Genomic DNA, 22,435 nt, shown 5'->3' with positions numbered 1-22,435 from the left:
TGCTATATACGGATGGTTAGAGATTTTTTTAATTGATTTTTTTTCTCTAACCTGCTTGCGCCAAACCCCTCGACATACAACGACGCTATTGACGGCGAGGAGAGAAATGATAGAGGAGCTGCTAGGTTTTTTTTCTTCCAAGTCTTTCGAGTGATGTTTTTTTTCTAAGTTTTTGGTGGTGGCTGAGTCAGGAAGAATTGTCTGTTTGGAAATACTACGAAAGACTTGTTTTTGTTGATTTTTTTGGAATTTTTGTTGGTTTTTTTTGTTTATCTTGCATGACTATGACTTTATTTTTGTTTTCTCGTTCTTTTATTCATGATTCTTTTTTCTTTAGATAACCCCGACTCCAGCTAGCTAATATTGGCGGATTTTTGCATGTCTTGAAATGATGGACGCTTTTGGGAGTACGCACCAAAGCATCGAAATAGATGAGATTTTGTATTTTCATCGCATGAAACCTATGGACTGAGACAACTTGAAGTTATTATTGTGTTTGACTAACCCTATGTCATTGACCCTACAATGCTAAATCAAATTCTAACCCTAATAAAATAACGCTCATATGTACGGACTTATCTAAGCGCAGCTGAGCCCGAGTTCCGCTAATGAACTATGCTCAATTTTGCAACGGACAGATCGGCAGGACGGAGATTTTAGCACATGACGCTGAGGAGGGAAAAACAGACGACGTCATCGACGTGACAGTTCGGCTCATGCGGGAGTGAAAGAAAATAAAAGTAGAAATAGAAACAGAACTAGAAGCAAAAGTAGCAACAGGGCTTACGCTATGTACTGTATTTTGTATTTTGTACCTGATGCTCTTTCACGTGAACTGCGTCTGTGTCACTTCTTCTCTCTCCTCTCTTTATCACGAGAAAGAACGACGAAACGGCAGGCACGCGTGTTTTCTTACGTCTGTACTTTCCTTTTCGATTCGTCTTTGCTGGTTTAGTCAGCCTTTTGTTTGCCAAACTATCGCGACTTCATTTTGCCTTTCTTTCTTTCTCCTTGTCGGCAAAAACACACACACACACACCCGCTTTATTACTCGCTTTTGTTTTATTTTTCTGGCGCGGCTTTTTGTTTTCCCTCTTTTCCCCGTCTTGAACATAGGAATTCTGCTGCATCTTCTGCATAGCTCTTCTTTGCTCTGGGTTTCGCTGGCATGCGTCAAGATCCAATAAACAGCCTTGCTTGCTTCCTTACGTTGCCTCTCGTCCCTTGGCTTGATTGCGCTCGCCGCCGTTCAATTAAAGCGGTTATTTGGTGAGTTGTCGCTTCGTCCTCGCCTAATCTACATGCCCTTTCTGAGCTGTTCTTGGTCTTGGAACTAAGGGAAACCTTGGCTGGGGCTTGGAGGAGAACGGGGGCCTGGACCTTTGTATTTAAACACCCTGCAACTAAAATATTTTGCTAACGTAAACTGGCAGGGTATTTTAACTAGAGAGTGGAAAGGGAACGCAAACACTACGACCGCAGAACCACAGGAGAAGCCCTTTTTCCCTTTTTGGTTGCATCGCTGCATTTCCACTCCAGCACCTGTTAGTTGAGCGAACAACCCAACCGTCTTTATCCCCTTCCCCTCGAACGGGGGGCCTTGATTATCGAATTTACCTGCTGCTTGCTTTCGGCTTATCAGTTTTTCTTCTTGAATATACTTCGCGCCCCCTCCGTTTCCATGTCTTGTACCGAGCTTCGGCCATCATTTTCACCAACTTGGACCTGACTGGAGGTTCATACTCTGATTTTTTTCCTTTGTTCTTCGAAAGTCAGCCTGACTAACCCCTCGGCCGCTGCTTGTTGCTTACCGATTTTTTCCCGTCTTCTCGTTTCCCCCGGCCACTTTCGCACCTAAGGGGACTCGCGCAATGCTGCTTCTTCTCCAGTCTGGCAGCGTTAAGCTTGGTGACGTTGTGCGCTACACAATCACCTACACGCCCTCCCAAGATCGCATTCTGCCCTCTCCCGAAAAACTTTACCTACGCATACGAAATACATCTACAATTGCTTTGCGAGCTGCCTTCGTCCACGGCCCTTATAGTCTATCCGTCTCGGCATATCCTGCTACATTTGATCCATATACAAAGTTTGCAAACGCCCGTCAATATGGCGTGCCACAGTTTGAGCCTATGGTCAAGGCTGGCGGCTCCTGGGAGTGCGAGTTAACTGTTCCCGAAAATATACGTCAAACGGCTGGTATGGGCCATCATCCTGCCAATGAAATGAGCGGTACGGACGTATTCAACGAATCAGTTACCTGGATCGTTGAGGTTGCTTCCCAAGTCCTCTTTTCAACTTCAGCATCTGTTGGGTATGAGGTCATTCTTGGCCGCGAAAAAAAGTCGCTGAATTTGAGCTATGCCACGGCGGTAGCAGCGTCTGATAACAGCCTGAATCGCTCTGCATCAGGTCATTCCGGAAACGGCTCCACACAAGAAAACAACCACAACCACAACGATAATAATAGTCAGCATCATCACCATCATCATCACCATCATCACCATCACGCCAGGAGTCGAAGTACGCCACCAGGGGGCATATTTTCGCGTGCTGTTCGCATTACTGTTGAAGATACAACTGCGCTATGGAACAAGCCACATATCCCAGGATGGTCCGATGTAGGCAAAGACCGCATGCGCCTGGCTGAGGAGCTTCGTGAGGAAGAGGGCAAAACTCCTGTGGCTGTGGTTGCCACTCCTGCTATTACCATTGCCACTAATACACCAATAGCTACAACAGCAGAACCTGGAACTGCCCCTCCTACCATGAACAGTTCACACAAAGAACCGCTACCCAGCATGACAACAAATAAGAGGAAGAAGAAAAAGATACACTTAGTGATTCTGACGCATGGACTACATAGCAACCTAGGCGCTGATATGCTGTTTTTAAAGGAAAGCATTGATGCTGCTGCGAAAAAGGCTCGTGCTGATGCTAAGGTTCGCAAGGCTCAAGAACGACAGGCTCGCCAAAGCAGGGTTAATGTGGAGCATTCTACAAACACGCGCGATCCCGCCCTGGCCGGCTGTGATGGGGAGTCAATTAAGATGAACTTGCAGGATGGAGATGTGAAGAGGCCATCACCGATGCAATATAACAATAAACCAGCGGAGCAGCTCCAAAGCGAAGTGCCAGGCGAACGGGTAGCCTCCCAGGTTAATGCAAATACAAAAGCCGACGACAAGATAAATGGAAATCCATCTACTAGCGGTCACATTAAAAATGGCACAGATGAGCCCGATGAGGAAGAAGACGATGACGAGGAAGTTGTTGTCAAGGGCTATTCCGGAAACGCTACCCGGACTGAACGTGGCATCAAGTATCTTGGTAAACGCCTTGCCCGCTATGTCCTTGCCTTGACATACCCCGACCAGCCATATCACCCTATAATCTCTAGAGGAGCTGGGGAGTCACTTGCAAACGCTTTTAAGGGGAATCGCGAGCATAAGACTGATAAGGGGGGAAGTCCTAAAAGCGAAAAAGGCAGTCCTAAGAGCGACAAGGGAAGTCTCAAGGCCAAGAATACGATGTCTTCTAAGTCTGCTGCTACTGAATTGCTCAGTAACCATGCTTTGCCGGAGATGGATCTACCTTATAAGATCACCAGCATTAGCTTTTTGGGGCATTCACTTGGTGGTCTTATTCAGACTTACGCAGTCGCCTACATCCAGAAGCATTCACCCCGCTTCTTTGATCTGATCCGACCAATCAACTTCGTTGCTCTTGCCACACCGTTCTTGGGTCTTAGCAATGAAAACCCAATGTACGTCAAGTTTGCGCTCGACTTTGGTTTGGTTGGCCGTACTGGCCAGGACCTGGGCCTGACTTGGAGACCGCCGACTTTAGCTCGCAGTGGATGGAGTGCCATTGTAAGCAATTTGGGCGAAACAGCACATAAAAGGGTTCTTGGGGAGAGCCAGCCTGAATCTAAGCCCTTGTTGCGAATTCTTCCCACCGGCCCGGCTCATATAGCATTACGAAAATTTCGCAATCGAACAGTATATTCGAATGTTGTCAATGATGGAATTGTGCCTCTACGCACCAGCTGTCTCTTGTTCCTAGACTGGCAGGGTCTAGGCCGCGTAGAGAAGGCGCGCCGGGATGCTGGCCTAGTTGAAACTGTGGTTGCCCTTGGCTGGGCTGAGCTGACGGGCACTAGCATGAATCACCGCCGGTCTCTTTTGCCACCTCCCGAAGACGAGGACAATGATAAGGAAACAACCTCTACCAAGACCGACGAAGGCTCGAGGAGTGACAGGAATGACGCCAAGTCTGTCGATGGTGCTCCTTTGACGCCATTGCTTGGTGAACAGGATAAGCAACACGAGGTCCCTCAGCCCTCAAATCAGGCTATCATGGAAGATGGCCAACAGAGCATGCAGACAGTGCATTCTCCTTCATCCCATGAGCCTCAAACACAGGCCTTGGACGTCGCTGCTACTGGGTTAGCAAGTCCTTTTTCTGGGCTGTTTGCGCTCTTCCGCAGTGGGGAGCACAACAAACCCCATGCGCCTTCATCCAAGCAGAAGCTCATTTACCATCGCAGCCAGACAGTTCCTATGGGCGAAGAAACGCCTTCAGGTGCCGATTCTACCACTTCTACAACAGGCTCTCCAGGTCCGGGGCATACCCAGTCGAGAGTTACCACAGGAGCTGAGTTCGAGGGTGATGATGGCTTATCAGCCCCCCCTCGAACCACTGTCTTTGAGTCTGCACATGACCTCATCAATCCCAAAATGCCCGACATCCCTCATTTGATTGACCCGGCAAAACGGTCTCGCACTATTTTCCATGATCGTGTCTACCACCCTGAAGATATTCCTTTACCCCCTATCAAGAGGCGCCATACTAAGCGTAAGTCGTTGCCTCATTGCGGCTTAAGCCCTAATAAGAAGGGCGAGAATGCGCCAAGCTCGCCTCGTTTGGCGTCTGCTACTACTGTAAGAGCTACTGCTCCGCCATCCGCAAATGGCTCTGGCAGACTTTCTGAAGTGACCAACGTTTCTGTGCCTGTTGCCAAGGATAGCAAAGAAAAGAGCCCTCAAAAAGCCGAGCCTAAAACTGCCAAGGACCCGCCAGAGTTTGATTTATCCCATATGCGGGTCGAGGAAAAGATTGCTCGTGCATACCATCGCGACTTGTCCTGGCGCAAGGTTCTCGTCAAGCTTGAACCTGATGCCCACAACAACATCATTGTCCGTCGTATGTTTCCTAATGCATACGGCTGGCCTGTTATTCAACATCTGGTTGAAACTCACTTCAGCGACTCTGCCTCTGCTAGGTTGAGCGATGACTGCGAAAATAGCAAAGAACGTGCCATTAATCTTCACATGCCACCTGCCAAGAATGGCATTGAAACAAACAAGTACGACACTCCCGTCTCTACATCTTCGGGTTCTTCTTCTCCTGATTTTCAGCTTCATCATCCGAGGTCTACACACCCCCAACCAAGACTCAACATCAAAACGTCTGGTCTTTATCGAAGTGCTACCGAAACTGCCGAAGCCTCGGACTCCGTTTCGGCCCTCCCACCGTTAAATAGAACGAATCGCCATAGTAGACAGGACTCGCTGCCGACTTCGCCGTCTTCTGCTACTACATCGTCGTTTATTAGCACTACTACGGCCGACAATAGTGGCACCGGTGCTGCTGTTTGGGATCATCGCGATTCCATGACCTGGAGTGACCGTGACTGGCATGATAGTGAGCCTGATAGTGAAACAGGCTATCTTAGTCCCCTGTCGCCCTCGTCACCATTGAATGTACATGCACCAGCCGTGGACTTCCCACCGTCTAGCGGCGCTGGTATGAGAGCCGAAGTCCTACCTAAAAATGCAAGAAGTGCTACTAGTGTTGAAAGCCAGAATCAGCTTGTGGCTCAGAGCCAGAGTCAAGTTAATGGAAAGGCCCGAACTAATCATGATGCTAGTTGGAGTTGGACTGAGGCTATAGTGGGTAAGAGGCATGCTAAGTCTGTCGATGGACGCAAGGTGTCATGAACGGTAACCTCTTTTTTCTCTTCATTTTTCTTTACCTCACTCCGTTCGTGGAATATCCCTTTTCTTTTCTTAGGCTGGATTCCTTTTCTTTTTATACTCTTCTAGTGCTCTTTTTTCTACACTTTTTCTTTTTTGGGTCTTTTGCCATGACTGGAGGTATGCCTCACAGGGAGGGCTGTCTTGGCCAAGCGTTTGTGTTTGCCTAGTAGGACTTGGTGGACGTGACTTGTATGTATATTGTATCATATACTCCAGGTTGTTCTTTTCTTTACTGTCGAATTGGCAACAGGGCCTGTTCGTCTGACGATATAGACAAGAAGAAGACACAGACCGGACCAAGGAGACATACAGAGGTGGCTGGCTATACACTTATTCGTGTATCCCTATTACATGACCTATTCACCAACAACATTGGTATCTTCTTGACTAGTATTGTTTTAATCAATTCATGAACACGCATCGCTAGTGTTGCGTTGCGGGAGTATATATTTTCATTCATATTTTTTTCTTTTGCCTGCATGTAATTTACTTCTCCGCGTCGTATTCTCCCGTGGTGGGCGTTGTTGTCCCGTTGGATGCGGACATGCTATATGGTGCCTGTACACATATGGCATAGGTAGTTAGCCGGGTCAACTCTGCCATGATGCTGTCTCATTTCTTTCTAGAGGGGCTTGGACTTACTAGCATCTGCTTGGCGTTACATATACGCCATGCCAGTCGATGCACGTTTCCATCGGCCGGCACGACAGCCGGCGCAAACTCGATGCCGAACATCTGCTGTACAGCGTAGACTACGCGTTTCGCATATTTGGAGTGGCGTTTGACATGCGCGCCGAACGGTTCGGCGACTGTAGCTGGTGCAATGTCTGGGTCACGGTCAAGACAATGCTGCACAATGGGCAGTAGGGCAGCTTCGACTTCCTTCTGATAGTAGCTAGTGGTGGCGCCGACACCGGATAGATCACTGTCTTCTTCATCGGCGAAGCGGTTGATGCGGATCTCAAAAGCCTGTGAGATGGCCATCACGCTGTGGTTTCCATCGTGGTGATAGCGGAATTCATAGACACCTTGTTCCCAGAACAGCTTATCGCCTTCGAAGCGCACTTGGCCCGACATGAGAGCTGGTGCAGATGGGTCAGCTATGGCGACAGGGCGATCGGTAAAGACAATACTGGGGTCGGAGATGGTGGAGTCGTAGAAGCCGGGCACTGTGGGGGACCAGCGGCCTTGTGACGGGACGTCAGTAACTTGACGGGAGGTGTTGGAAGTCACTTTGTATAGGCCGATCCAATCACGAGACTTGTGGTTGGCGGGTGCTGTCCAATTGACGTTTATTGGAGCACCAAACTCAAGCTGAAGTGTGTTGCTTGTCGTCGACTTGGCGGCGCCATGGACCGAGGAAAGCGTTCCAGACACTTCGAGTGAGTACAGCTTGGGATCGAATCCGGCAAGATCAGGGGCTAGCCTTGTGATTGTCAGTCTAGCAGGGTATGCGTTAAAGAGGATAGAAGACTCTTTAACAAAGTCCTGCATGCCAGAGGCCAGCTTAGGACGAGCAGCGGCAAGGAAATCGGCCACAAACTGTGTTGTGTCGTCAAAGGCTTTGTCCATACTTTGCTGGAGCGTCTGCACATGGGCTGGTAGAGGGAGGGACTTGCGGATGAATTTGGTAAGGCCGGCTTCGTTACGCAGCTTGCGGCCGTAGATCTTTTGCATGTGAGGTTTCTCAACCACAGCGATGATCACGAGAACCAGAATCTGGCTGACCAAGGCCATAATAAAGACAGTGCGGCTCCAGGTAATGAGAGCAGCGCCCCAAATTCCAGCAGTGCCCAGGACGCGTTCGGGGTTGTTGAGGAAGCGGTAGATAGACTTGTAGGTAAGTTTGGCTTCGTGGTCAAAGAAAAAGTCACCAAAGAACCAGCCAAATTCTCCCAAAGAGTCATAGATGCTGAACGCAGTCCAAGCCTGGAGAGCAATTAGCCCACAGCCAATAACGTGCTTCAGCAGAACAAAGCCGTAGTTCCAGTCCTGCGGAGGGGAGTACAGTTTCCAACAAGCTGCAATGAATGACGCATAGCACACATTCATGCTGATGTGTGATAGAGACTTCCACTGACGCCAGGCCTCATCGGTGCCTTCGCCATACTTGAGAAAGTGGCGGGTCCATGTTTTGCGGAGAGACTGGGCACGGAGGATCATGCCAAGGCCGGCAACATACCAGACGCGCCAGAATAAAGCATGTGCGACGAAAAAGACCTTGTAGAGTGGGGTTGATGGAGTAACTACAGTTAAAATAGCTATGTAAAAGTTGACAAGTAGCACAGTGTAGTCAGTGCTGCGATACATGTCGAAGTTCTTCCAGCCAATCATGTCATGGATAGAAGCACTGGAACTAGGTTTGACCACCACAGAGCTGCTACCAACGGGGGTAGAAGAAACTTGGCTATTGGTGCTTTCTGAGGAAGCGTCTCCTGTCTTTGATGTAGATGCGGTACGGACGCGGGGAGGCGGGGGATCATAGGTCTTTTCGATATGGGGATTCTCAACAATCACTAAGAAGGCCATTTGTGCTAAGTGAGCGATGATGGAAATAAATAGAACATCGTAGCTAGCAGCCATGATGGAGATTCCGTAATAGCCAGCATAGCCAATAGAGTACATGGGATGGGGGGCCATTTCAAACACTCCATCAAACGTAAGCTCTTGATCAACCAAATAGAAGAAATCACCCCAATACCAAGCATAGTCCTTGACTACGCGGTGGGCGTCAAGCTTAACCCATAGATTGAAGGCAACCAAAAAGATGCCAACAACCCAGCGACCAAAGGCTAAGAGTGGGGGCTCTCCATTGGGCACGCGTGAGGAGACAACGGCAAACAAGCAATAAGACACAAAGTCGCACATGAGGATAAGGTCGACCACGCGGCGGAAGACTAGCCAGGTGTTGTACTCGATAGGCGCTTCGTCAAACTTGTAGTCCTCGGAGATCTTGGCCTCTAATTCTCGTTTGAGAAGGTTGTACAGCCAAGGCCTGGGTTGATTTCCGTCGGGCCCTGGCTTCTCAAACAACTTCCAACGGCGAGCAAGAGTCACAAGACGGCGATAGCGAGATTGTATAGTTAGTAGAATTCCAATGCCAATGTTGTACGAGGCACGCCAGAAAATGAAGGTTAGGGCAAATATAGGCCGCTTCAAGTGTTGCGGGAGACACACGGCAGCAAAGATATGCAAAGCGAGGATGCCTAGGACAACAAGATCTGAGAGATTCTTGGGCTGACGGGGATCGAGCAACTGGGAAACCATATCGTGGGTAGTCGGGACCGTGAAGACTGTCACAAGGGTTGAGTTGAGGTCAGTAAGCTGATCTTGAATCACATGTCTCAAGGTTTGGATTGTCTAGTTACCAGTGCCATCCGGTGTGCGCCCATAAACTTTCTGAGGCTTCGATGGTTCCTCAGATGACAAAGCCGGATTATGGCTGTCAGAATTCGATACTGTATCGGTGGAAGCATCCCGGGAGGCCGGTGCTGTCGCACGGCGGTTTCGGGCTGTGCCGTTACTGGCAACAGCAGATGATTTCATGGTGTAGAAGGAGAAATAGCTAAGAGCATAGGGAAGACTAAAGAGGAATGTGATGCAGTCGATGGAACTGCAATGGTAGTAAAATGAAGACTTTTACGTCACGAAAGCGAGACTCAAGGCAAGTTGAGGCTAACGAGGAAGAGGAGAGGTGAAAAAGTGAGAGGGATAAGACCGGGAGATAAAAAGGTTCGATGCAAAAAGAAAACCGCAGAATTCCATAGAATATGACGGCTTTCTAAATGGGTAGTTTCCTTGATGGGGGAGGACAGAGGTGGAGGAAGGAAGAAGGGGGGGCAGTCGTGACTTTGAGCAAGATACAGAGTCCAGTTGCTGGTTTAAGTTGCAGCTGCAACTGCAATTACTATCTCCCACGCAGGGTCCTTCTGGAAACAGGAATACAGAGAACCAGTTGCTCAAACTGGGCCAGCTTGCTGCTGGATCTGATTCGGTCCTTCCACTAAGAGTTATAATCCGGTGGGCCGGGGTTCAGCAAGGACTCCGGAGAGGAAGACCAGGGCCGAAAGTCAGGTGCTTTGGATGACACACTGTGCTGGGCTAGGTTATATTGTAGTACGGGTAAAGGCTTGCTTGAGAATGGCTGATGTTGAATCAATGAGCTGGTGAGAGGCTGGTTGAAAGCGTCTATGGCGGAAGCATGAAAAAAAAAAAAGGGAAAATGAAAAATTGCTAACAAAGCGTGAGGCTTTTTATAATTTATTCATTATACATAGCAAGTGCGCCAAGTAAAGGGCAGGAGACGAAATTAACGAAATAAAGCTTGTCCGTCACGTTATCGGCCAGCCCTGGGGCTTGGCTGCTTTGGGCTTACAAGCCCTATTATACAGGGCATCATTTCGCCATTTCCCAGCCCTATGCCCTTGTTTCCAAGAATGTCTTCGAGAAAACTTACTTTTCGGCGTGCGTCTTATAGGAGGAAAATAACGTTAGGAGTTCTAAAGATGGGAACACACTTAAGACAAGTCTGATATACGAATGAGCTGTCTGGCTACGCTATACTACTGTCTTTGAAGTCGCCCAAGTCTCACTGTGTAGTCCTGTAGACATAACTTTATTCACCTTCCCTTACATGCAGGTAAAGAAATACCACCCTCTTCTCATTCATTCTTATCCTGCTCCTCGCCTCTCCGCCGATTTTAAAACTGTTGAATTTTTTCTTGACATGTGAAAGTGCTGTTGTTGTAGCCCTCCTAATAACAGCCTCAAATGTATGTGAACAAAAAAAAAACTTGTTGGGGCGGATGCCATGGGCTTCTGATTGGCATAGAATGTCATACAAGTTCTGCCCCCGGTGCCCCCCCCTGATCTGTGATGTTGGGGACGGACTTTGAGCCTGGGCTTCGTTGCTAGCTTTAGCATGTGATAGTGGATAATGGATTGCTCATAGTCCGCTTAAAGGTTGCTATTTAGCAAGCAGATCAGTGTCTTGACCCTTACATGTAGGGTTACGACGTGGGGTAGCTGTTGTTGAATTTAGAGGCAGACGACGTAATGGCATTGTCAATGTGGCTAGAAGTAACAAAGTTGTATTTCGCCCCCAATTCTGAGCTGTATGGAGGGCGGTAAAGGAGGGATAATGAACTGAAGGGAACTTAGGGAGCTTTGCTGTGGGTTTTAGGTAATAGACTACCATGGGAACTGGTAGGCTGGTATCTGCGGTATGGTGGATATTTTCGGGTGCGGGTTTTGGCTATAGGAGTAATGGGGGTCCTACACAAATCATCGTGTGACTTCCTGTCCCTTCTGGGCCTCTAGTCGCGAACTCTATTTCGATTCTCTCACTCTTTTTGAATTTCTAGGCCTTTTATCTTGTATGAAAAAATTGGTCAAGGTCTTTAAGTATTTTCACCGAGCGCTTCACAAAAAAGGCGGTCTAACTTCTTGACCCACTTATAACGTCAAATAAATCATGATTGGTCAGTTTCTCGTGGCAGAATTTGCCGATTTGGCTTCACGTATCAAGCTTGTCTTTGCTAAGGGACAAGGTGCAATGAAGGAAATCTACCCCAGAACTTGATACAATCCCTTAGAGATGCTTGGAAGACCAGCGCTTCGTGGTTCTGGCCAGAGGCACACTCAACTGGGGCGCTTCGCTGTGCCTGCTGTGTCTTCACGGTGTGCATTCCAGCAGCTCTGCCCAGTACCTGCGTTTCAATGCACCGCTCCCCAGTCGCGGCTGCTGGCTGCAGCCCCAGCCTCTATCCGCCTGTAAGTTTAGCTAAGATGCTCTAAATTGCCCGTGTCCTTGCTAAAACTTCCCTATAGAGCTTCGACAAATGTGTCTGTACCCAAGGTCCATCTTTGGTGGCGTGCCTGTACTACCTCAGAAGAGTTTGCAGCCAAAGCGGGATGGAGCGAAAAAGACCAGAAGCAGTTCTGTGAAGCATATCCATCATCACCTCATAGCAAATGGCGCTCAGGCGGCCAGTTTTTAGATATTGCAGCCAACGAGATTGGCACGGTGATTTGCTATGAGAATCCGACGTTTGAATGGGGTGATTGGCGGAATATCGTGTACACAAGGAACGGATTCGAGGACGTTCTCATCTCGCTCCTGATCGATGTCTGGCCCCACCGCTCAAATCCATTGATGGCATTTACCGTCATTGATTCCTTGCTACAGCTAGATCAACAGCTTCCCGGGCATGTGGCCAAAAATATGAGCCTGATTCAAGCATTAGAAAGCGCCTTTGAACAGCCACAGCGTAAAAGCATTTGGAGTGAACTGCCTAGCACAAAGATCGAAAAGGAGCTTGTTGAATGCTACTTGAACCACCGCAGAAATCCCACCCGTTACATATCACCATGTACTACTATGGTTGGCCCCGATGGTGTGGGCAAGAGCTATCTTGCACTGCAACTGGCGTTGTCTCAAGGCTATTGGGTTGGCTACTCTTCCTTTGCTGCTCACCAAAGCATGGAATTTCCTCGCCGTTCGCCAATTGCTGACATGATGGGAAGTGCCCGCGAAGAAGAATGGACCTCATTCCTTATTTTCCAGCTCCTCACTATACAAGTCGCAAGCCAGTTGCAGATAACGTCGAGTGGTGTCGCCAAAATCCAGTATCATGAGGCATTTCGCTCTACTAGGAAACAATTGGCAAAGCTGTTTGCTACAATAGCTAGTCAACTGACCCTAGAGGCTGGGGGTGATGTTACTATGTCATTACAAATGCGGTTCGCTGAACAAGCAAGCCTTATCCGAGATGTGATGCGCCACACTCACACCATGTTGAAAGATCGTGGCTGGAACAATAAGGCTATCACAAGGAAGACTGGGAGATACCATCACCCCTTGCGTCACGTAATTGTCATCGACCAAGCTCACTGCCCTACTGCTGGCATTAGTCCAGAGTCGTTGGTAGCCCTGCACCGGGCTGCACAAGCTCTTTTCCTCAATCTCCCTGAAACTGACCCGTTCTTTGTGCTCATGCTCAACTCGGCTGCGCGATCTGACGATGTCCCTAGCACTGGATACGCTGGCGACAATCCATATAGCGATACTCACCCGCCAATCTACGACATAGAAACGTGGGATGTCTTCGGAAACAAGTTTCTCCACATGGACATGGTCAAAAACCACGATGCCACCAATGACACTGTAATCCCGCTATTCAGCCACGGCCGGCCTTTATGGGGCGCTCTGCTCAGTTGCTCAAAGACTTCTAGCATATCCGACGTCATCCGCCTTGCCTCAAGCAAACTTGAGTGGAAGGGCACCGGCAAGCCATCGAAATCCTATCTCCTAGCTCTAATGCGAGCAAGCCTTAACTTCGGGATCACCAGCCCTAGCCTCAACGAGGAGCTCGCTGCAAACTGGCTCAACTACACTGTACATGCTAGCAAACGCCGGGATCATGTCGTGACGGCCCAGCCACCTGAACCCCTCGTCGCTTATGCTGCTAGCCAGCACCTATCCGATCCGCATACCCGGCTATCGGCGTTGCAGACACTGGCCGATGGTGTTCTAGAACGTACCGTTGACGTGCACAGCTCGCAAGACTTGACAGCCGCCCTAATTCTGCTTTTTGCTATGCACCGCACTAATCCGTCAAACGAACGGCTGCCAAAGTCGGTTCGTGCAGTGGAGTTCTTGGCTGCACTGTTTGGTGGTAAGGTGATCGAGACTGTGCGTGATATCAAAAAGGTTGACAACATAGTGCGGGATTCACGCGTGTACCTTTCACACTTCACAGCTTTGACAGGCTCATTAACGCAAGAGATTCTGCGCGAGGCCTATCTACGCGGCGTCGCTTTTTATGCTCCACCTGGCTTTCCAGGTGGCGGTCTAATCATTCCGTTATCCGCGCTTAGTGGCACTAAGATGTCGTTACTGCATATACGCACGGGGCCTCGACCGGTGTCTAATACCGAAGCGGGCTACGTACAGCTTGAGAGTGGACTAGACGGCGAGATGCTTCCAGGTCGTCAGCTTGAGTTCCTCAGCGGGATGTCAATAATTTCGATCCATATGGACATAGAGCCGACTATTCCCTCTTCGTCACGCCAGTCGGCCACTAGGGAGGTGTCTAGCCTGCTAACTACAGAATCGCCTCGCGGCCCACTCGAAGGCGGTGGAAGCTGCGTGAAATCGCGTGTGCGCTCTCGTAGTGCTGGCATTACACAAAACTCTACCGTCCTTGACCTACTACTATATGCACCGGGACTTAACGGGACTATCTACCCGTTCCTATCACCGCCTATAGATGTCAAGTCGGATGAGCTGCACGTGCGTATGACAAATGTAGCCGTTATCACAGCGCTTCGAAGGCTTTATGGCGCACAGAGTGCAGCGGCTAGGAGTATGCGCGATGATCGCTATGCAGGCCCGCTGACAGACTTTTCTAGCAGGGTGCATGCCATGGCAACAGTAGGCACCGAGTATAAGGAAAAAAAGATGAAGGAGGAGAAGGAGCGAAAGGAAGCCGAAGAGCTCGAAGCTATTCGCTCAGAGGCTATCCTTGCACGAAGGGCGAATAAGAAGCTAAAGAAGGAACGTTTACGATACAAATAGTCGGGCTCGCAATAGATTGGACCGTGGGTGGGGGTGTGGAGGCATGTTTCCTTTAATGTTTTAGAGAGACAGGAATGTAGGAAGACAGGCGTGCATGAGCGTATGTTGTTATCACTTGTATTATACTATTTATCATACTGCATTGGACTTGGGCACGGTATAAATACGATCTCTTTCCATACATGAATAACAGGTGAATTGTTGCTTTGTCCCATTATTATTCCGCTTTTGCGCTGCCTGCTACAGCCGTATGCGCACCTTGAGTTTATCCCCCTCAACAATTTCTTGCTCTCGTGCTAACAGCTCCTCCATATCCCATTGTGCCATAAGATACCTGCCAGCAAGCCATTCCCTCCGTTTCTCCACCAGGAACACAACAGCATCAGCGCACAAGCGTGGCGACTCGGTCAGTGCTACGTGGCGTTCGACCGGCAGCGAAAGACCCAGTTGCGTTGCCACCCCGCCGGGATGAATTGCCCAACCGAGAAGCCCGTCTTTAGCGTGATCGCAGTTGACGAACTCTGTCAGCCGTAGCTGCGCTAGTTTACTGACCTGATAGGCACTGGCTCCTGGAGAGACCATCTGGCTGGCGAGCGAATTGATGTTGACGACGGTCTGGAGGCCAGCGCCAGTAGAGTGTCTTTCATCCCCCTCTCCTGCGTCTCTCCCGCCCACATTTGGCATTTTCGAGTCCCATCTGCGCCCCTTGCTACGCACTAGCAGAGGCAAGAAATAATGCGTCGCCAGGAAGGTCCCCTTGAGGTTAACATCTAGCGTATTGAGCCATGTCTGGACATCAGCATCGGCCAGGGTAGCCCGCTTCTCCAGCACTCCAGCATTATTAACAAGCACGTCCAGTCGTGGGAAGGACGCCTTAACCGCCTGTGCAGCGGCTTCGACGCTGGCGGCGTCTGTGACATCCATGACAAGAGGGAGTACGAGAGGTGGCTGGGGCTGTTCAGCAGCCGACCCCGCATCGCCGCCACTAGCCTGCCTCGCTTCCCACCCCTCCGAAGCCGCAGCATGGATCTGTTCCGTCAGTACCGTTATCTCATCACTACCGTTTCTGAAACTGCGTGCACCAAAGGCAATTCCCGCAGCTCCCGCACGTGCGAACGAAAACAACAACTCGCGGCCGATTCCACGTGAAGCCCCTGTGACAAAGACATAGCGGCCGGATAGATCACGTGTAGACGAGTCTATAAACGGGTAGGTGTCATGGCGCAGGACGTTTGTGAAGTAGTAGCCTTCATGTCGTACATGTTTGTTGTGGGTTAGCAAAGAAGCTATAAGTGCTAGGGTTTACGAGACAAGAAAGGTGAGGAACGAAAGAAGGAAGCAAGCGCTTACCTGTAGTGGGATCTTCCGACATTGTAAGTGAAAGCAAAATAGCTAAGGCCTTGAAAGAATAAAGCTAGTTAGCTTGTTTGAATGGGAGAAATGGTTCGACATTTTGGATGCCACTTTTCGCTTCAGTCAGCTGCTGACGCAGGAAAGAGGAGAGGGGCAATCTATTTAGGGATGTTGCACAAATGAGGAAGCATAATAACCCTAACTTTCACCTTTGCCAGTATCACTATATTTCGAGTCCATGTTTTCTGCAACACTCAGTAATGATTCTTCTATTGCAGCATGTATCAATACTGTCCGCCTGCCTGAGGCTCTTCATGCCGCACATTTCCTCCCTCGGGATCTAGCGCGTTTATGTATCGGATCCAGTTCTTCTCCATCCACTGGCGCAAATCAAGCCCGTCCTGCAGGCCGTCTATCACGTGTGCATTCACACTTAGATACTTGTATTCCTTGACTCTCCACACCTTCTGCCTGCCCAAATGCTTCACGCTGTCGCCCATTTTCCCAAAGTCTACCTCAGCTACCTGCCCTTCGCCGTCAAAGGTAAAAGGGCGGGTGCCGCATGTTTTGCAGAAGAACCAATGCTTCACGGGTTGGAAATCGCCAAGCTCCGCCAAGGGATCGAGCGGTGAGAGGAGAAAGAAGTCCGTTTTAGGGTTGGAAGGACGGACGTGGAAGAAGCCAAACTTGTGGCATCTTGTGCAATTGCACTTGTATATTTCTAAAGGCCGAACTTGTCCATCGGGCGGGGGAATTCCAGCTTCCAGCCGAGGAGCAGGGGGTAGATCCATACAAACAACCAGCTTGACGAAGCCACAGACGCAAGATCCAGTGAATGCCGGCATATCATAGGTTGTCTTTTCCTTTTTTTTGAGAAGGGATGTCTTATTAGGGGGAGAGGGAAGAAGAAGTTTTTAAAAAAAAAAAAAAAAGAAAAGATAAAATTTAGGAGTAAGTTCTCGATATCAAGGAAAAGAAAAAAAAAAGAAAAAAAAAGTCGATGTTGTGGCGAAGAGGTCGTTATTGGGCAATCCAAGGAGCTTTTGCAAAGCAAAAGAAATTCAAACCAAGTTGAGAGGAGGCATTGATGTTTAAGAAATGATCATTTTCTTTTCTTCTAATAGTAAAAAGTACGGGAAGGACGAGGAGACGAGGAGACTGTAAGCAAGGGAGAAATGGACGTGATTTCAGGTGATCAAGTTGGAGACGAGGGAGGGGTGAGGAGAGTGGATAAAAGCATGACATGAGCATGGGCAGCAGAGCTAAGCTGGGCGAAAAGAAGAAAAAGCTTCTGGGCCAGGCTTGGCAAAACTACATGACAGAGGGTGCAGCCCCTTGGGTATTGCGGCTAAGGCCCGACTCGCGTGTCGCCTGGCGTTTGAGGCGGACAGCCTCTTTGCGGCGGGCCTTTTCCTCGGAGTGCCCATTGATGTGGATTCTGAGGGGCGAGGCGCTTTGGGAGACGTTGTCGGTGGAGAAGCCCCCCTCGGCAATGACTTGGTTGGCCTCGGCTAGGGTAATCTCTTTGATCTCCCACCACTTCTTGGTACGACGCTTTAGGCAACGGACGCCTGTCATACCCTTGTTGATTCTGTTCATGGCTTCGCACATCCATGATTCCGAGCTCTAGTAGGGGACGCCGTTGATGACAGGAACAGTGGCCAGGGTCTTGTCTAGATAGGTGGGGTCGGTGACTTCGGCAACAGCTACACGAACGATAAGGTTGAAATCGAATCGGGCATCTTTGAGGCCAACTTGCTCTAAGCTCCAATCGCTGGAGCTGGGGAGCGCTTTGCGGATGTGGTGTTTGGTGCCACTGAGCACAGTGTTTTGGGAATTGGGGCCAATGATGAGGGCCCAGTGGTAACTGCGAGGAGGGAGAGAGAAGCAAGTGTTAGCTAAGGCGTTCATTCTATTGTGGACATGACCAAGGGCGTGTGTATGTGCGTGTGCATGCATGTGTCTTCTCACCGGCTATCAGTCGAACTCTCGGCAATGAAGCCTGTATCGTAGACACAAACATAGAGCCAATGCCGCGGCTCGCCCCGGAAGAACTTTTCAATGATCCAGCTCATATTCGGCCGACGTAAATAAACAAAGAATAAAGACGGGATAAATGGAGATAAAATGCCGACCGAGGGGTAGCGACAAGTCGATGGGGTAGTACGAAGTGAGAAGGTTAATTCGATGCTGCAAAAAAGAAAAAAAAACCCAAAGACAAAGACGCGAGCGACGGCGACAGTGTGCGAAGTGGTGAGTAAGTGGGCTAAATGAGTGTAGAGTGATAGAGCGATAGAGTGAGTGTGTGTATATGTGTTATGTAGGAAGGAAAAAGCAAAATAAAGGCAGCGAAAATTGGGAACAACAGAAAACAACACGCGAGCCTTTTTGGCTGGCTATGGCGGCAAAAGAGGCAGGACGGGTCTGTGTGCCTTCCGTGGCCGAAAGGACTGGCCGGGTCACATGATGTTTCGGCGGTGGGGGAAGTTGGGGGCAGCGCCCTTGCCATTTGGGAGGCAAGGCTGCGGAATATTTCTGGCTGGCTGACTGTGTTCGTGGGGGGAGATATCTGGGCTATACAGCGGTGTAATGTATTTTCCTATTTTCCTATTTTTCTCCTTGCGATTTTCTCATGTATGGTGCCATCTAGGTACATATGGCAAGATGCCCGCAACGTCAGCTGGGCCCAGCCTGAAGCACGCAACATGTTGCAACAATAACGTTAACTTAGCCCTGATCGCCGCTCGCTGATGCGCAAGATCTAGCACATAAATACACCTCAAACCTTGAGCGGCACGCATGGTAGAGTCTCACATTTCTACTCTCATCCACAAGGTCCAGCTTCCGGTATTCCTGCCCCTCGAAACTATCGCCTCCCCGAAACAAAAGAAAGAAAAAAAAAAGGCGCCCCAAATGCCGACCACCGCCCGTGACACTCCGGCTCGGCAGAAAAGGCGCATCCTACTCAATGCCACGGACATGCTTGCCCCGTCACACCTCAACTTTGGCCAATGGCGTCGACCAGAAGACTGCGGTGCTTCAAAGCGGCGCAGCCTTTCATACTGGACTGACCTAGCAAAGACATTAGAGCGGGGGGATATCACTGCCTTGATATTAGACGATGTCTTTGGCCAGAATGATACCCATGGTGCTAATTCGGAGCCGGCTATTCGCACAGGCTGCCAATTCCCAATAGGGGATCCTACCATTGTATGTTGCAGCCCCTGCTCGAAGTCTAGCTTTTAGTAACCGGCCTGTCTTGTCCCAGCTACTATTAACGCCATCTGATGCAATAGCCTGTGGCTGCCATGGCTGCCGTTACCAAGAGCATCAGCTTTATAGTCACTGCAAGCCCTTTCCATGAAGCCCCGACTATAACTGCGCGTCGGTTCTCCACGATTGACCATCTCACTGGGGGCCGCTTTGGTTGGAATGTGACCACTCAGTTGAATGCTTCAACAGCTAGGTCGCTTGGTTTGCCAGTGATAGATTCTGAAAAGGTGCATGAAGTGGCTAGCGAGTGCCTAGACGTACTATACAAGTAAGCTTCTGTTAGCTGTAATGTGTCTGGGCCCAAGTAACTCACACAGGTTCTAGGCTGTGGGAAGGATCGTGGGCTGATGATGCCCTGAACGAGGATGTTGGGAATGAGATCTACTCTGATCCCACAAGAATCCGCTGGATACAGCACGCTTCTAAAAGCTTCCACATAAATACACCACACATGCTCGACCCATCACCGCAACGAACGCCCTTTCTCATGCACACCGGGGCTACTGCGTGGGTCTTCTTTGCCGTTACTTTTTTCGCATATTGACTTTCTAACACTAATTTATAGAATCGACTTTGCCGCTAAGCACGCTGAAGCTATTACCCTGAGCGCTCTATCCCCACACACTCTCGCCCCGCGTGTGATTGCTCTCCGCCACGCAGCGGCCCGCCATGGCCGCGACCCACGCTGTCTCAAGATCTTTGCTATGCTCGCCCCCATCCTCGGCTCTACTGACGCTGAGGCACAGGCTAAGTTTGCGCGGGCCATGGGTTTTACCAGCATTGAAGGTGGCTTGGTATTCTACAGCTCTGTAACAGGCGTGAACTTTTCCCAGCTGTCACTAGACAACGAGACAAGGGGTGGGGGGAATAACGATGTCTTTGTTGGCGGGACATCGAGAACTCCAAAATGGACGCCACAAAATCTCGGCAAATTGATGGCCGTGGGCGGTAACGGGGCTGTAGCTGTAGGCTCTGCACAACGCGTAGCGGATACTATGGAGGAGTGGGTACAGATCGCAGATATCGACGGGTTTAACATTAGTGCGGTGGTTACACCAGGGAGCTTTGAAGACGTAGTAGACTTATTGGTGCCTGAGCTGCAGCTCCGTGGGCTTTATCCTAAGCGCCAAGAAAATGGAACGCTGCGAGAAAGGGTCTATGGCATGGGTCAGAAATACCTGCGAAATGATCATTATGGGAGTACCCTGAAATTTACCGATTCATAGGGAGATACGACCGAGCCTCTTCAAGTCACACAAGACAACAAAAGGCTGTAGGATTCCCGTGTATACGCATATTTTCCATATACTAAGATTCACGAGCTCGCAAAAAGTTATATCACCAAGGCAAAACTAGCATCTGATATAGCCTTGGTTGCCCTGTACTTGTCTCAATAAAGTCTTATTTTCATGAGAAATGAAGGCGAAGATAGTTCATATTGCTGATAATGACAAGACCCCCTGATAGCTCGTATCCAGGTTCTTTCAATCACCAAGCAACGTTCAGTGCTTTGGAGGATGCAAGGTAAGGCTCCTCTTATAGAGGCTAGACTGGCATCAAGGGTTAGAGAGGGCTAGGATACACCCGGCCGCACTCTAGTTGTTCCTTACCGCAAACAGCTAGCTCAAGAAAACGCACAATACTTTCTGTTAAAAGCAAGGAGGCCTCGATACAGCCCGAGGCTCTAGCTGATATTGAAGCAAGAAAAGGATAGACAAACCAAGTATATACTAGATGTTTAATAAACATGATCATAGATAAATAACACAGCATGAAGCAAAAAAGACATTAGATGTGTGGGCTCGAGCGATTCCAAACACAAGTCGCCATTCAGATACATACACTCCAATGATCTAGAGCATGCACCTACCGTCATAACAGCATCATACACGGTTTTGAAAGCAGGCTTAGAAGATAGAGTTGACAATGTTGGAACCAATTGTCGCGCCAGCACCAAAGATAGCCGCATTTCCAAGCTTCTTGCCAAATTTCTTGCCGCCCTCTTCTAGCTTCGACATGCCGCCCCCACCCTCGTTCTTGTTGCCTTCAGAAACTGCAACCATGGGGTTTGCGTCATTGCTGGCCGGCGCCGCGGGGCCTGGCTGTGCCTGCTGTTGATGGGGCTGTTGGGGGGGGTAGTACGCCTGCTGCGGCTGGTGATAGCCATATGGCTGCGGCGCATACATTGGCTGCTGGCCGTAGAATCCAGGGCCAGGAATCGGAGCCTTCTGCTCTTCGACAAGAACGTAATTAGCCGGGAAAATGCCTTCAGCGCCCGTGCGCTGGTTGCGGCCCATCCACCAGTCGGGGTTCATGTGCTCGTAGACATCGATGCGGTCGTCCTTGTTGAACGCAAGATCACGTGCGTCACCGCCACCAACATACATGTATAGTGCGCGTGCGGTTGAGAGAACTGGCCGGCCTGATGGTGGGGGCGCAGCGGGCGGGGCGGCATCGCGGGTTGCTGGTACCTCGGGGGCGGGGGTCTGGTTATATGCGGGTGGTGCAGGGGACGGGTCGGAGGCAGCGGCAGGCGCGGGGGCAGGTGTTGGAGTGGCGCTGGATGGCCCAGCACGGATGGAGCCTTCGGCAGGCAGGAGGTTGGAGAGAGAATCAAAAGTTGACTCGTCGATGGCGCCGTGACCTAACAGGTTCTCGAGCTCCTACAGATGAATAGGCAGATGTGGTCAGCATTAGATAGGGGTACGACATGTAGCCTTAGCCAAGTGCTCCGAATAACGGGACGGCGCTGCGGGATGGCATCGACAGACCTGCTTGATAGTCCGAATGGACCGATTGGTTTCGAGGATCTTCTGGCGGTCAGTCATGATTGAGAATGAGAAAAGCAGAAGAAGCCGTGAATACAGTGCACAATGAACGAAAATGGAAAAATAAAAGATGAAAAAAATCGACACTAGGAGAGGAAGAATAATAGGGGACGCAAGGAACTAGGAAACAAAAAGCTCTGCTGGCTTATTTTTGCGACAGAGAAGTTTCAGCTTTCAGGCTTCAACCTTTAGGCAAAAGATTGCTATCAAGCGTTGATGACGAAGGACAAAAAGAATAGCCGATAAAAGAGGGGCTGTGCACCCCATGTCATCGAGCTCCATCACATCACGGAATCTCCTTCCCATCCTGAAAATGGGATAAAAAAGCCACCCCCATAATCCCGAGCCTCCGACGAGCTAGT

The 22,435-nt window shown here is 49.7% G+C and overlaps 8 protein-coding genes across 8 annotated transcripts; 3 read left to right on the top strand and 5 right to left on the bottom strand.

Annotated features, from left to right (window-relative positions):
• Positions 1–1,871: 1,871 nt before the first annotated feature.
• On the top strand, positions 1,872–6,002 carry HOO65_020115 (lipase/serine esterase; the record flags this gene model as incomplete). The annotated part of the gene is made up of 1 exon (XM_070999996.1): positions 1,872–6,002. The coding sequence occupies one exon, from the start codon at positions 1,872–1,874 to the stop codon at positions 6,000–6,002; it is 4,131 nt and encodes a 1,376-aa protein (XP_070860753.1).
• Positions 6,003–6,527: 525 nt separating this feature from the next.
• Positions 6,528–9,587, bottom strand: HOO65_020114 (Phosphatidylethanolamine N-methyltransferase; the record flags this gene model as incomplete). Its single annotated transcript, XM_071006396.1, has 3 exons — positions 6,528–6,599; positions 6,684–9,370; positions 9,410–9,587. 3 exons carry the CDS (start codon positions 9,585–9,587, stop codon positions 6,528–6,530), a joined length of 2,937 nt encoding a protein of 978 aa, XP_070860752.1.
• A 1,927-nt stretch (positions 9,588–11,514) lies between these two features.
• Positions 11,515–14,619, top strand: HOO65_020113 (uncharacterized protein; the record flags this gene model as incomplete). The annotated part of the gene is made up of 3 exons (XM_071006393.1): positions 11,515–11,590; positions 11,636–11,813; positions 11,871–14,619. The coding sequence occupies 3 exons, from the start codon at positions 11,515–11,517 to the stop codon at positions 14,617–14,619; spliced, it is 3,003 nt and encodes a 1,000-aa protein (XP_070860751.1).
• Positions 14,620–14,859: 240 nt separating this feature from the next.
• Positions 14,860–15,991, bottom strand: HOO65_020112 (Gluconate 5-dehydrogenase; the record flags this gene model as incomplete). Its single annotated transcript, XM_071006874.1, has 2 exons — positions 14,860–15,818; positions 15,970–15,991. The coding sequence occupies 2 exons, from the start codon at positions 15,989–15,991 to the stop codon at positions 14,860–14,862; spliced, it is 981 nt and encodes a 326-aa protein (XP_070860750.1).
• A 1,292-nt stretch (positions 15,992–17,283) lies between these two features.
• On the bottom strand, positions 17,284–17,571 carry HOO65_020111 (uncharacterized protein; the record flags this gene model as incomplete). Its single annotated transcript, XM_070999995.1, has 1 exon — positions 17,284–17,571. The coding sequence occupies one exon, from the start codon at positions 17,569–17,571 to the stop codon at positions 17,284–17,286; it is 288 nt and encodes a 95-aa protein (XP_070860749.1).
• Positions 17,572–17,598: 27 nt separating this feature from the next.
• Positions 17,599–17,883, bottom strand: HOO65_020110 (uncharacterized protein; the record flags this gene model as incomplete). The annotated part of the gene is made up of 1 exon (XM_070999994.1): positions 17,599–17,883. One exon carries the CDS (start codon positions 17,881–17,883, stop codon positions 17,599–17,601), a length of 285 nt encoding a protein of 94 aa, XP_070860748.1.
• A 1,002-nt stretch (positions 17,884–18,885) lies between these two features.
• On the top strand, positions 18,886–20,471 carry HOO65_020109 (Dimethyl-sulfide monooxygenase; the record flags this gene model as incomplete). The annotated part of the gene is made up of 4 exons (XM_071006708.1): positions 18,886–19,182; positions 19,269–19,513; positions 19,570–19,752; positions 19,811–20,471. 4 exons carry the CDS (start codon positions 18,886–18,888, stop codon positions 20,469–20,471), a joined length of 1,386 nt encoding a protein of 461 aa, XP_070860747.1.
• A 681-nt stretch (positions 20,472–21,152) lies between these two features.
• HOO65_020108 (PSI inducibility protein 3) lies at positions 21,153–22,073 on the bottom strand (the record flags this gene model as incomplete). Its single annotated transcript, XM_071006974.1, has 2 exons — positions 21,153–21,908; positions 22,017–22,073. 2 exons carry the CDS (start codon positions 22,071–22,073, stop codon positions 21,153–21,155), a joined length of 813 nt encoding a protein of 270 aa, XP_070860746.1.
• Between the last annotated feature and the right edge of the window lie 362 nt (positions 22,074–22,435).

This window comes from Ceratocystis lukuohia (genome assembly GCF_044167205.1).
Source record: "Ceratocystis lukuohia strain C4212 chromosome Unknown Supercontig2_pilon, whole genome shotgun sequence".
In the NCBI taxonomy this organism is placed as follows: Eukaryota; Fungi; Ascomycota; class Sordariomycetes; order Microascales; family Ceratocystidaceae; genus Ceratocystis; species Ceratocystis lukuohia.
Note: the sequence above shows the minus strand (reverse complement) of the source record. Positions and strands in the feature narration are given on the sequence as shown.